Source organism: Plasmodium sp. gorilla clade G2 (assembly GCF_900097015.1).
Source record: "Plasmodium sp. gorilla clade G2 genome assembly, chromosome: 7".
NCBI lineage: Eukaryota > Apicomplexa > Aconoidasida > Haemosporida > Plasmodiidae > Plasmodium > Plasmodium adleri (nom. inval.).
In genome coordinates this window covers 1,158,245-1,174,369 of record NC_041699.1, presented here as the reverse complement: position 1 = coordinate 1,174,369, position 16,125 = coordinate 1,158,245, and the positions used below count along the sequence as shown (strand labels likewise).

The window sequence follows — 16,125 nt, the reverse complement described above, 5'->3', positions numbered from 1 at the left end:
TTTGCTTAATACGTTTTTGATAAAAATATGGCCACTCCCCTTTGATACCAGATTTGTTCAGATATACCTTTAAAAACTGGGAAATTCCAGAAACCAATAAATGAATTCCTTGATTTGTCTAAATAAATTGGTAAATTCATAAAATGTAAAGAGGAACTATTTTCTCTTTGCTTTTTCCTTAAAATCTCCTTTTTTTCCCAAGTTAATGTTACAGGAGGCAAATCAATTGTGAGTTCATCACTTAAAATTAAACACTATAAAAAATATATGAATAAAATAATAATAATAATAAATAATTATTTGTGTATACATAAAAAAAAAAAAAAAAAATACATACATACATACATATATACATACATATATATATATATTATGAAAAATTTTTTGTAATTTTTTTAATTTTTTTCAAGTTTAATTTGTCTTATTTTATTATTTTTATATATTTTTTTTAACTTACATTATCTTTGTTGCTCCATTCAGCACCCTCTATAGATAAACAAGTTATAGTATAATGAATCATATCATCATACTGCATATTATTATTATTTCCAATTAATACTGATAATTCTAAATCATCTAACGAATTTTTAAATTTAAAAGCAGATAATTGTCTCGTTGCTGTTATAAAAGCTCTGGGATAAAACAACCCTCCTAGCCAAATGAAATTTATAGATAAATTTTTTTCTTTATGATTCAATTTAAAATGTGATAATATATTATCATGGTTTCTTTTATAAAAATCATTTAAATTATGATCCTCATCATTTTCTATATTTATATTTTTTTGTTTTTTTTTTTCATTTATATCAATAAAACTTTTTTCATTAAATTCTAGTGTTATTACTATTATTTGATATAAACGATTAATTAATTCCTTTAACCAATTTGTCAAATTTAAATTTGTTCTATTTCCATGTAGTAACCAATTTGATGGGACATTAAATGAATTTAAATCTTTTGCTAATGCTCTGATTTTATTTGTATATTTTACTTTTTCCTCTAGAACATTTTTTAATTGATTTAAATTGGTTTTTATTAATTTTAATAAATCACTAAATAAATTATTTTCTCTCTCAAAACATCTAAATACAGCATTTCTAAGCTTCTCCTCGTTTTTTTCTAGAGTAGGTATATTTTGGGGTAAATTTTCTAAAATCTTATTGATGAACAAAATATTTTCATTATTTGAATAAACATGTATAGATCTGTTAACAGTACAAGATTCTGAAGTTTCACTTTCAGTTGTTTCAGAAGAAGATATCACATTCTTACTATTATCTATATATTTTTTATTATTATTATTATTATTATTATTATTATTATCATTTTCCTTGTTTTTATTTTTATCTTTATGTTTGATGTTTTTTTCGTTAATATTTTTTATTTTATATAATTCAAAACTTATATATTTTTCCTCGTTCAACGATTTTGTTAAAAGAGAATGTGGCAAAGGCTCATAAACATCAGAACGACTTTTACTATATAATATATTCCATTTAGATATAATACTGAAATTTGTTCTAGTTGTTAATAAACCTTCGGCTTGCTGACCAAAACCTAACCATGCAGGTAAATCAGTATTACTCATATTATTAGTCCAATTTATATAATCATTTATATTCCTAAACAAATCAGGTGATAGTAAAAAATCCTTATTCGATGATGTACTATTACATATATTTAATTTAAAATCAGTTTCAAAAGAATTACTATTCATTAAATGATCAATAAAAGTATCTAATATCTTTTGATCTACCATATTATCTAATCTACCACCATATATTGCTTCATTTAATATCTTTTTTATAGCTTCCCAAGGAATGTTACAAGGATCAATATGTTCACTTACATTTTTCCCTATCCTAGTTGAAGCTTTATCTAACCAACTATCCACAACAGATAAAGCACACATTAAATCTGAATCACTGAATTCATATTTTTTAGTCCATCCTATAGGAGTATATCTTCTTCTTTCTAATATTATTGCATGGAGATATGAAACTATAAAGTATAAACGTAATCTAGCTATTTTAGGTTCACATAATTCTCTATTTTCTAAAAATAAAGAAAATGATCTTAAAATAGAAAATTTTATACCAACAGGAGGTTCAAACATAAATGTTAAAGATATTCTCATTAAACGTTGAGGAATTCTAGGATTAAATTCCATAGTTAAAAATAATCGAAAATTTTTATTTGTCGTAGCTTTATGAATATTTTTTTCTAATTGATGTAACCATTTTGTAGATATATGAATATTCTTTAATAGAACCCATCCACCATTATTTTGAGCAGTAAATAGAACCCTTTCAGCTGATATATAACCTTCTTCTGAACCCATAGCAATAGAAAATAAAGGAATTTTACATTTTTCACTTAATTGTTGAACTTTATTACTAGGATCAAAACCAGGAGAACTTATTAACACAATTGGAATATTCCCATTTGCATTTTCCTTAACATATTTTTCAAAATCATTTATTGTTAATTCAGGAATCCACAAAAAATCCCTACCTAATATGTTATTTATTATTTTATTAAAACAATTTTCTAGTTTATCTGGTCTTATTGCTTTTATAATTAAGGACTCTTTTAAGCACAAAGAAATATCATTATTAACATTATTATTATTATAATAATAATTATTATCATTATTATTATTATTATTATTAGTAGTAGTAGTAGTAGTAGTTGTAGTATCCATGTTTGTATTATCATTATTTATATATCTCTTTTCTTCGGATATACCATCTTTTCCAGATTCACCATTATTCATTATATTCGAATTTTTATTTTTATTTTTATTTTTATTCAACAATTCATCTGATTTATTTATAGATTCATCACTCATATTCATATCATTAAGTATAGAACAAACCAACGATTCTGGTTCAGTCGAATGTAATAATTCTATCCACTTTTGTTTACTATTTAATATACATTTTTTTAAATTACGAAAAGATTTATGTTTTATTAAATTATTTAATGCATTAATTTGTTCATCATTATATTCTGGTAATAAATTCTTTTCAATTTTATTATGTTCAAATTCATCTACATCTTGATTTGAATAATGATCTTTCAACAAATAATGTAAATAACTTTGATCCATATCTATATTAGGATTTATTATGCTCTTAACATAACATAATTGAAGCCCAAATACATATCTATCTTCTTGTAACAATCCTCTAGCTACACGATTATAAGTTAAGGAAAAAAGTAAATCCTCTAAAACTTTTAATCTTTCTTTATAATTATCTTTTTTCTTAACTATTGATAATAAATAATTATTATTCAACATATCTTTCATTATATTAAAAAAAAAATTTAAATCATATTGATATAAAAAATTAATATTACATAAATGTTGTAAAATAAAATATATTCTAGCTGATCCTTGTGCTAAATATAAATATTGATTACTTACATTTTCAACTTCTACCATAACTTCTTCTGCTATATTAACTTCTTTAGAAGCTTCAGCTCCTTGGACTTTTAATTTCTCCATAGTACTTATAACATTGTCATCATCTAAAATATTACCTTTTACATTAGATAATTCTAATAATAAAGATTCTTCTAACTCCCTTATCTTCACTTTATACTCTCCTTGTAATTTTAATAAATCACATCTTTTTTTATCTATATCTGGTCTTTCATTCTTTAGTATCATATTTAAACATTGATTTTGTAAAGAAGATGGAGTTAAAGTAAAATTTACAAATGTTACACGACTACATAAATCAGGAGTAAACTGGAAATGAGCATCTCTTGATGTTAAAAATAAATTAAATGAAGGTGAAAAATCAACTTCAGAATCACCAATAGTAATTAATAATCTACCACCTTGTTTATGTGTTTCTTGATTTAAAACTGAATTTAATATAGCATCAATTTTTTCTACATCATATACTAATAATGTGGAGCCAAAGCGCAAAGCACTTTCTAAATTTTTTATAAAATTTTTATCAGAAAAAGAAGTTTTTAATATCTTTTTATCAGAATATTGATTTAACAAAAATGTTGTGGCTTGATCAGATGGATCAATTATCATAGGATATCGTATATAATTATTTATTATGATAGCATTTTCTATAGATAATTCATCACTTGGTAATTGATTTCCTATCCATTGTAATCTTTCTGATGGTCTAGATAAAAATTCAATAAATGATAAATCATTTCTATATTTTATATAATGCATTTTTATAATTTCTCCCCATGTCCTTTTTAACCTTTGTCTTTCATAATGCTCGAAAAATCCAATGTATGCACAAAATGCAGCAGCTATTAAACAATCCCCTACAAACGTTTCTGAAGCTTCTTCTAAATTAATAAATGTTTCAGACCATCTTTCTTTTTCTGATTTTAAATTGTCTATTAAATTAATAGATCTTTTTATTTTATTTTCTACCATTTCCATTTCTTGTTTTATATTTTGTACTTGACTAATTAATTGAGCATAATCATTTTTATATTGAACTAATTTTTTTTCAAGCTCACATATTATATCTCTTTGTTCATTATATTGATCTTCAGCAACTTTGGTTTCCTCCTGCAATTTCTCTATTTCTTTTTCTAACGGCTGTACTGTTTCTAAGATATTCAAAAATGTAATAACAGATTCAACCCATTTAGCTAAAGGACCAGCAGCTCTTGATGCTTTATTTATTCGTTCAACATCCCAATCATTATTATTTATACGTTTCTTAATTTGAAAACTTGTTTGTGGTTTTACTGCCTTCTTGTCTAAATATAATACTTTATTTATAAAGTCTTGTCCTTTCATTATTTTTCTAGCATCTTCCCATGTAACATTTTTATCACCTTCATTCATAATTAAGATAGCAACTGCTTCAACTGCATTCCTTACTAAAATAGGAGGATTTGCCATAGCTCTTAATTCATCGAAATTTTTTTTTGGAATATTTTTAACAGCTTCTTCAGCTTCTCTAAATTTAGGCTCAACTTCACTTAATTCTTTCCTAACAACTTCTTTTCTTTGATCAATAATTATAAATTGTTCGTCTAATTTTTTAGACAATATTTCAGCTTTCTTTTTCTTATCTTCTGTTTCAGTTTGTTGTTCTATCATTAACTTCATTTTTTCTTCTGCTTCCAAATCCTTTTCAGCAAGTGTCTTTTTTTTTATAGCTAAAGAATTTCTCAACTCAGCAACTTGTATCTCTGTATCTTTTAATTTATTCAAACCTGAATTTAAATGATTTTTCTGACTAGAAACTTCTTCTTTTTTCTCATCTATTATTTTCAAAAAATGTTTAATGAAATCAAGGAAATCTCTTGGGGTCATATAATTATATCTATTCCCTTTTTTCATCAAAACGTTATTAATATGCACAACAGAATTATGAATTTCTACAATAGCTCTAGACAAAAAATAAGCTTTATTATTTTTATATTGAATTTTACCTTTGATTGGACCATCTTCATTTCCTACATAATCCATATAAAAATTATTATCAGGTAAGATTAAATTAAAAATAAATTCACTAGCAACTTGTAATAAAGCACTATAAGGCCAATCACCAAACCAATCAATAACACACCTGTTAAACAAAGCAGGAGATGTTGCTTGTCTATTCGCAAAATCTGGATTTGCAGGATTCATAGTAAAAACTATGTGTAAATTTTGTTGAACCTGTTTTGTGAACTTTTTAAAGAGATCTGATTCATCTAAACCTATATTCGATCGATAAGCAGATTTACATTCATTAATTAAGGTTATATAATTATCTCCTTCAAACAAACCTGGAACCTCTCCACTTGCTAATAATGCATTCATTCTTTCTAAAAAAGCAGGTCCTAAAACATTGGATTCATCAAAAATAAATGTTATTTTTTCTTCTTTAATTCCAGCACGTTTCATAATATGTCTTAGATCTGCTTCAAAAGATTCAGTAGTATAATTTCTTCCAGCACGAATTTGAAAAACAGATAATCCATTTATCCATGAAACAAATCTAGACAATATCGTTTTCCCCGCACCAGATGCTCCTACTAATAACAAATGTCCCAATGGTAGTCTTAATACTCTGTCAATTCTTGTAATATGATCTAAAACATCATCAAAAAGAACTAATTGTACATTTATTTCTTCTTCGTTAAATATTTTTAATTTTGAAAGTATCAATTCTTTTAAATCTTTTTTATCTATTTCTGTATAATAATTTTTCATATAAGAACTAAATAATATTGGTCTTAATAAATCTTCTTTGGTAATATCTGGAAAAGAATATTTAAATATATCATCTATAATTTTATCGGTTTCTTTCTTTTCCTTTTTATATATTAGCCTATCTTGAAAAATTCTTAAACCTTCACATATACATAGTCTAACTAAATCTCTAATTTTTAATTCATCACAACTTTCTAATGTTTCATATAAGGCCAATTTCCATCTGGTTAATTCTCTTGGGCTATAAATATAATGAGGTTGCATATCTATAGTAAAGGTTTGAGAAAATTTGGTATAAAAATCAACCATTGCTTGTGTTAAATTATCTGCTAAATGAGATGAATGTGGAAATTTACGAAGAATAGCTCTATTAAATGTTCCATATATTTGTTTTAACGATTCATAACCTGGAAAATCAACATATAAAACAGATGTATGTCTTAAAAAACGATTGCTTAAAGGATTTCTCCCAGCATCTGTTGGAGGATTACAAGCACCAGCAAAAGTAATTCTTTCTATTTTAACCCAATTCCATGAATTATTATTAACGTCATATTTCCAAAAACCTTGTGATTCATAAATTTGTCTCATAAACATAATAATTCTTTGTGTATCATATTTATCTGGTGTAGGTAAATTAATTTCATCAGCAAAAATTATTAACCATTTTCCTGGTTGCAACGGTCTTAAAACCAATTCGCTTGTTGTCTTTACATATTCACAATAATGATCAAACGTTTGTAATAATAAGTTTGGTAAAGATCCAGAAGAAAAATTTAATGATGCTATATCAAATTCAGATGATTTTTTTAAAACGGATGTTAATGTCATTGTTTTTCCTGATCCAGGAGGACCACATAAAATAAATGGTTTCTTTAAATGAAGCCATCCTTCCAAAATTGTTTCATGTCTAATAGTATCCATAGTTTCAATAACTAAAGTTGCATCTGATATTTCTGTTCTATCAACATCTATCATTTGTACAAGCTCTTTCCAATTTATCCATTCTCCATCTTCAATATTAGGTTCATAATCTAATAAAGTATTTGATATTTTATTACTATTATCCATATTATGCATTTTCCCTTTTGATAATAAATCATTAGGTAATGGTATAGAACAAATGGATTGAACATACATGGAAAATTTTTCTCTTGCTTCAAGATTTAAGGAACCACCAATACCCCATAATATACTTACTACTAACCATTTAGTAATATATTTTTCTATATCATCATCAGATAATGTATTATTAATTTTTTCATTCTTCTTAACTAAATTATCAAATCCTTTTTGTAATAATAAGCATGTACTTTCAATAACTCTTATATATTCATAATCCATTACATGTTCATAATTTTCTGCTGCAACTAAACATTGATGTACAAATTCATTTTCTTCAAAATAATCACTAATTATATTTACAGCTCTATAAGGAATTGTTCTTATTATATATGATGAACTGCTTTCTTGTTCATTTTCTTCAAAAAAAATTCTAGAATTCATTCTAATATTATCCATTATATTTTCATTATCAAATTGTTGCAAATTTTGTTCATTCGAATTTATATTATAATTATTAATATGATTCATACTATATATATTATTCTTCTTCTTATTATTATTATTACTATTAATATTTTGATCCTTTTCGGTAACATGTTCATTGTTATTAATAAGAAATAACTTAAATTTATCCATTTTACGAGGATAATCATTATCACCATATTTCAACATATTCAATTTATGTTTAAAAAGTATTATTGGTGACAAAATATCTCGTGAAAACCATATCATTCCACATCTACTAACAGTAGCTAGTGTAGCATGTTTTAAGGTATCTACTTCAAATAATATTCTAACACTCTCAGGAATTGGAAGACGTTCTCCATTTGGTAATGTTAACAATTTATTATCATCTAAAACACTGTTTAGATTTTCTGCCCATTCAGGATCAACGTCTCCATCAAAAACGATCCAATGTCTTTTATTTGTATTTCCTGATTGAGTAGAAGAATTATAAATAATTTTTCTTAAAATACCTGTAAATACACCATCAGTCCATTCTAAGTTAATATTATCAAGTTTTCCATATATTTCTTCTTTATCTAAAGATTTTGCATCTATAACATAACTTACTCCTTTTATATTATCTAATGCTTCTAAAGAATCTAAAAGAATTTTCCAAGCACTACTTTTCCCAGTTCCAACATCTCCAACTAACATTACACCATGTTGTAATTTCATTATTTGATATAATTGACATATTTTTGTAATCCATTTTTCTTCAGGTGTAAAATGTCTTAATTTACATAAACGATGTATTTCATTAATTAAACCTTTTTCTTCTAAATCCCCTACGTTCACATTTGGAAATACACCTTTTAATAAACTCTTTATTAAAATAATATCACTTGAAACTAATTTGGGATAAACAGTATCACACACAGATTTTAATAATAACGTTTGTTCCATTGAAATTATATTATTCTCATTTGTATTATTATTATTATTATTAGTGGTAGTAGTGGTAGTAGTAGTAGTAATTATATTATTTGTGGTACTTCTCTTGTTAATATTATTATTATTATTATCATCTAATGTTTCATTAAAAACAATTTGGTTGTTTTCCACATATTTTGATTCATCCTTTAATAAAGTTAATCTTTTCAAATTACCAGCAGAATTCAAAACACTTTTTAATGATCGCAATCCAAAATCATAATGAGGTTGCTTAGATAACTGTTCAGAACATAAATCAAATAAAGACACTATTTTACTTGATAAATGCTCAGCACTTATAAAACCTTGAGAAAATAATGTCACTTCAACAATTAATTGTTTATTTGGTTCTATCATAGCAAAACTTCTAAAAAGTTGTTTTAAATTATCAGGTAAATTAGATCTTCCAGCATATCCTGGATTCATTGTAACAAATATACCTACATTTTTATTTAATCCAATCTTTTTATTTAATATTTCTATTTCATTTTTTCTTTGAACTAAACTAGTTTGTATTGTTAATATTTGTTCAGATACTGCTGATAATATTCGTTCTTCTAATCTATTAAATTCATCAAAACATCCCCAAGCACCTACTTGACATAAACCAACAAATATTCTACCCATAGCAGTAAAATCAAAAGATTCGTCACAATTAAAAACTAATACATATCTTCCTAAATGTGCACCTAAAGCTTTTACACTCTCGGTTTTTCCTGTTCCAGCTGGACCAAAAGGATTTCCTCCTAATTTCATTTTTAATGCTTGTGTTAAGGTTAAAAAACATGCATCTGTTAATTCAGTTTGAACTAACTTCTCACACATTCCTAAATATTCATATCCATATTCAAAAGTTGCATCTGCCATTTTTATAATTAAATTGATTTTATTATCTTTCTTTTTGGGATCCCAATAATATCTCATATATTGTAACCATATAAAACTATTAACATTTTTTACATTCCTATCTATAAGTATACGTATTACATCTCTTTGATGTACTAATTCCGTAATCATTTGAACAAATTTTTGTCGTGTTCTGTGATCTTTTTGTTTAACAACATTAACTGCTAAAAATTCTAAAAGATTCAAACATATCTTTTCACTTTTATGAAATAATATATTTGATTCATCAGAGCTATTTTTTGAAAAATTTATTAGTTCATTTTCAATATTGCTAGTCCACAATATTTGTAAACATAATAATATAATTTGATTCGGATATTTTTCTGACCATAACAATATTTTATTATTTTCAATTTTTGTACATTCAATCATATCCATTTCTAAAATTTCTTTTGCTGCTTCATCTAAATAAAATTCTAAACTACTTTTCATAGATTTTTCTAAAACTATTAACCATTCTTTTAATGTATTAAATGAACTAATATTTAATGGTTCCAAAAATAAAACGTCTTCACCTTCTCGTGAAGACATACCTAATATAATATCATTTGTATTTTCTTTTAATATAAACGAATTTATACCAGCAAACATCTTGTTAACATTTCTTTGAATTATTTTAGCATCTTTAGAATTACCTATCATTTCTAATAAATCTTCATCTCCAACAAAATAAAATCTTGGAAATTTATTCCTTTGTTTTTCTAAATATTCACCTAAAGCTTTCTGAATCTTTGATAAAGAATCAGACAAACGATCCAGTTGTTTCTGAAACCCTTCCATTTGAAATAATTCTAACAACTTTGGTTTATCACTAGTTTTTTTCATAATATTAATAAAATCAGAATCAATTATTTTAAACCTATTATATTCTTGAGGTAATAAGGATTTTATATCTGACGATCCTTTTAATACACCTTCTAAATAAACCCATTTCCTTTGTACATTCATCCATACATCTAATAAATTACGTAATCTATTTAATTTATCATCCCATGTAAATGTTTCTTCTTCAAATATTTTTATATAAGAAGATATTTTCATTGATTGAATTGCATTCAAATGATCATCAATGGTAGAAAATATATCATTCCATCCTTTTATTAATTTACATTTATTTTGATATTGTACAAGTTCTAATTCACATTCATTCCAAGTATCTTTTAATCCTCTAAGAAATTGTTCTAATGCCATTTCTCCTTGTGCTTGATTTAATATTTCTCTTAATACATTCTCATGAATACATAAATGGAGAGACCACAAATTCCCTAAGGTTAATTTATTATAGTATATTTTAACATTCAATTTTTGTAAAATTAATTTCCAATGTCTTTCCTTTAAAGATTCAGATTTTAAATCTAATAATAAGCTATACGTTTTCAAATATTGTTGTATTTCATTTTGTACATTATCAAAAATTTCATATTGACGATATTTTGCAGGTATCTTTTTTATAGAATCTAATAAATTATTTAAACGATGTTTAACATCTTTAGGATCAACATTAGACCACAACATTTTCTTCATATCACATATATTTGAATAAATTATTTTTAATTCATCCCATATACCTTTTACACAATTTATTTCTTCTTTAAGTATATTAGGTGAAACATGAAAACCAATTTCTGATTCACTGTTTTCTAATTCTAATAATTTTCTTATTTTCTCTGATATCTCATATTGATCATTAATTGTGTCAATTCTTTCTTCAAATGTATTTATTATTTGTAAAGCTTTTGTACTATTTGCATTTCCATGAGAAGGTTTATTTTTATTCCATTCTTCAAATAATTCTTTTATATTATTTTGTACTTTTCTATCAAATTCTAAAACCAAACTTTGTATATATGGCAAATAATCCTTAATTAATTTTATTTGATATTTACAAATTTGTTTTACAGTTTCTAATTTCCCTATTATATTATCTATATATAACCAATTAGTAGGAAATACATATCTTTGTTTTTCTAATAATAATTCACTTTGTTTTAATAAATCACATTTTTTCCCCCATTCCAATTCTTCCTTTTTATTAATTTCATTTATTTTGTAAATAAAACTATATATACTATTACACGTTTTCGATAGAACATCCATATCATATGTATTCATTATTCCAATAATATCTTTGGGTGTCATAGACAATATATGCATAGCTGTTATTTCGGTTTCATTCTTTAATTCAGATTGTGTATTTAAATCATATAAAGCTTTTTCAATTTCTTCTTTTAAATATAATGTTTTTTCTCCTAACTTTTTAGAAAATTCAGATACTATTTCTTTTTGCCATATTTCAAATTTAGAACTAACCTTAGATTGAAGTATTCTATAATCTATAACGATAGGTCCAAAATATTTTTCCGTATCTAATGTATCGAATGTATTTTCTCTTTGTTTAATTTCATTCATAAATATTTTCCATGTTTCTATATCTTCTCCAAAACTTGATATTATATCTCCAATTTCGATTTGCCATAATGTTTTATATTGTAACCAAATGGATTCATATTTTTGTGCCTTATCTACCATATCATTGATAGATTTAATTGCATTATCATATATTTCCTTGTCTATGAAATATATAATATATTTATAAGTATTATCTAAAATAACATCATTGATAACAATATTGTTATTGTTATCATCACACTTACTATTATATATATTATTGTTTTTATTATTAGTATCGTTAGTATAATATATATAATCATCATCCTTATTATTATTTCTATTTCTTACCTTGCTTTTTATTTGTATTTTTTCGTTTGTTTTCTCTTTCTTTTGATAAATATTTTTAATTCGTGTTATACCACAAATGATGTTTATTGCGTCAGATAATTTTGAGAACCACATTTGTCTCATTGAATCAATAGATGGATGTAAATAAAATTGCTGATTTTTTATTTTAAACTCATGTATATTTTCTTTACATATGAACTTTTTCCCATTATTAGGCCAATTAACAAATTCACATGTCCATGTTTTTATAATTTCTTCAAGTCGCTCAGTTAATATTTTATTTATATGTACATTCAATTCTTCAATCCATAAATGTACGTTTCTATAATGTTCTAGGTATAATTCATCTGCCTTTTTCTGTATAATTTCAATTAACGATTTTAGTTCATTACATTCAAAACACACTTCACATGTTTTCATTTTTTCTAATGAATCTAAAACAATTTTATTTTTATTCATTGCTTCATCAACCATAAATTCAAAAGTATTTATAGTTTCTGATAATTTTCGTACATATGTTTCTATTATATCTGAATCCCAATGTAAATAAATCCCTTCCTTAATTTTATTCTGTACAGAATTATGTATAGCAGCTACTAATTTTTTGATAGTTTGATTAAATGGTATATCTTTAGCTTGATTATCCATAGAAATACATATTTTCATATATGTTCTAAACGTTTTTTGTAAAGTTAATGCATATGGATATATTAACTTAGTTTCATCAGCTTTTACTTTTATTGAATATGGAACTCTTAAATTTATAGATTGTAAATACCTCACTTCTTTAAAAATATTAAAAAATTGGAAATCATAATTTGCTAAAATTTCATAATTATTTCCTCCTAATTTTTTTATATTTATAATTTTATCATACATATCAAATTTATCTGCACTCTTAATATTTTTTAACCATTTTTCAAATGTTTTATTCTGTGATAATAAATTTTTAAAGTTGTCAATATTTTGTCTTAAAATTTTGCCCTCAGAATGTTGTTCCCATCCTCTACCTAAAACATTCTCTATTCTTTTTAATGAATCTTCTAATTTCCTTTCAATTTGTTTAGCCCAAATAATTGATCCAGCTACTAAAGGAATATCTCTAATAGTAGACACTTTTTGGGAATCACTTTTTAAATATCCATTGATATAAATCATTTGTAATTTTCTTAAATCATCTACAACAATTTGTATTAATGTATTTTGATATTCTTGTATTGCACCTCTAATTTTAGGTCTAAAAAATAAGGGATTAAATTTAGAAAAGGCATGAAACATTTCAGCAGATGTTTTGGCACCTCCTAATTGGTCTCTTAATTTAAATGTTATTTGAGATTCAACTCGATTAACTTTAGATTCATATGATAACTTTGCTTTTTCCCAATTATCTTCACCATTTTTAGATAAATCCAAAGGATCTAATGATAAAAATATATTATAAGCTGTATTAATATCTTTATATAAATTAATACCTAACGACTTATTATTAGAACCAAATACTCTACTTATAACGCTTTTGAATTTTTCATGTTGTTTTCTAAATTTTTTAATTTCATCTAACCTTTCTTGTAAATTGATATGTTCAAATACCATTTTAGCTGGAGCTCTTTCATTGAAACTTCTTTTTTTTATTAATTCTCTTACCATATCCTTAAATATTCTCATTTCTTCATTCCATAGTCGAAATATTTCGACACATCCTGAAATGAGCACATCGAATTCTTCATAATCCATATTCATTAATGATTGAGTACATAGAACTTTTTTCATAGTATTATTTAAATCTCTAGATAATGATTCAACAAAATTATATGATCTGGATAATGGATATTTTGTAGTGTTTTTTAATTTTTTTAAATGATTAAATATATTTCGAACAGCTTGAATAATTTGTTGTATACTTGTTGCACCTAATAAATCTTCTATAGGGAAATCTTTCATTAATATATTTACATTTAATACATATTCTTTCGATTGTTTTAATTGTATATCACTATCAAAAGACATAGTTGCAAAATAGCGTTTAGCATTTTTTAATATATGTAATGTTAATATAACTTCAGGGTTTTTTAATTGATTTTCTAATTGATATAAAGCATTTTCATAACCTATCCAAAAATTAATTTCAGATAATGCACTCCCACCACTTTTAAATTCACCATTTAATCTTGTTAACTTTTGTATATCTTCAATCCATTTAGTAACATCTTTTTGTAATTGATTTATAAATTCTTGAGATTCACATAATTGTTTTAATTTATCAGGTTTCATATCATCAACATTTGGATATTCTTCTAATAGCTTTTTTATTCTTTTATCAACATGTAAATTTATTATTGGTATATTCAAATCAATTTGTGCATTTTTCATAGATATTAATAATTCATTCAATTTTTTAGATACATTATTCATTAATATATTTGATACTTTATTTTCTCCTTCATATCCTATATATTTATTATTTATACTAAACATATTTTCTACATCTTTTTTTGTTCCATAATTAAAATGAGAAGTATCAGAACCAGTTATATTCTGTCCATAACAAGAAGCTGCATCAAAAATATTATTAAAACCTTGAGATAAATATAAATAAACTAAATCTAATGGAGTATTACAATCATTTTGCCCACATACAAACATTAATAATTCATTTGATAAATTTATTTTATTTCTATTATCTATTTTATCATTTAACGATAAAAAGTTTTCTTTATTTCTTTTCATAAAAGCAATTGAAATACATTTAGTTACGCATTTGTAATTTATTATTAATTCTACAAATAAAAAATTATTATATTTATTATCTAAATTAGACTTTCTTATATTATTATATTCTTCATTCATATTTATATCTTCCTTATCATTTTCTTTATCATTCATTTCTCTTTCTTCATTATCAGTACATTCTTTTCCTATAACTATTAAATTAATATTTTTATCCAATAGAAATTTTCTTATTTTTTCTTCTTCTTTTTTAACTAAAATTGATTGAAGTTCTTTTCTAGAACAATCTAAAACGGTAGGGCATATTTCCAAAAAGTAGTTTATTAAATGTGTCTTTTCTAATTCCATAGATTTTTAATATATATAAAGAAATGTATTCTGTGTTTACAAATACGTATGATTATATATATATATATATATATATATGTATATTTATTTATTATTATAAGACAATTTGTATTTTCCTTTCCTTTTTTTTAATTTTTTTTACTTTTTTTTTTTTATATAGATTAGCATTCATGTGAACCATCACATAAATAATTTACACAGAAAAAATGATCAATATAAATATTAATATAAATTCATTTAATTATGAAAAAAAAAAAAAAAAAAAAAAAAAACACCATATTAATGTGAGACCATAGAGTAAAAATTTTAATTCATATATAAAAATACATTGTTTACTTAATTATTTTATTTTTAATTATTTGTCCAAAACAAGATTAATTTAAATATATATATCAACGTAAAAGAAAATAAAAATATGTCTTTCTAATTATATATATATATATATATATATTGAAAAAAAAAACCAAATCAAATAAAATAAGCACATTATAAATTCTATAAATTCATATAAAAGAATAAATTCGGTCTTATTTATATAATTTTAAAGAAAATATACACACAAAAAAATGTGTTGTATAATTTATTTTTTTAAGAATATATACACAAATTTATAAACAATATATTCTCAATTTTATATATTCCTTTATCATTTAATTATTTTTAATTCTTATAAAAAATTATTTTCCCTTTAGTGTGCACGTATT

General features: G+C 23.8%; 1 protein-coding gene across 1 annotated transcript; it reads right to left on the bottom strand.

Moving 5' to 3' along the window:
• Positions 1-5: 5 nt before the first annotated feature.
• PADL01_0727600 (dynein heavy chain, putative) lies at positions 6-15,421 on the bottom strand (the record flags this gene model as incomplete). Its single annotated transcript, XM_028681317.1, has 2 exons — positions 6-254; positions 458-15,421. The coding sequence occupies 2 exons, from the start codon at positions 15,419-15,421 to the stop codon at positions 6-8; spliced, it is 15,213 nt and encodes a 5,070-aa protein (XP_028537707.1).
• Positions 15,422-16,125: the final 704 nt, after the last annotated feature.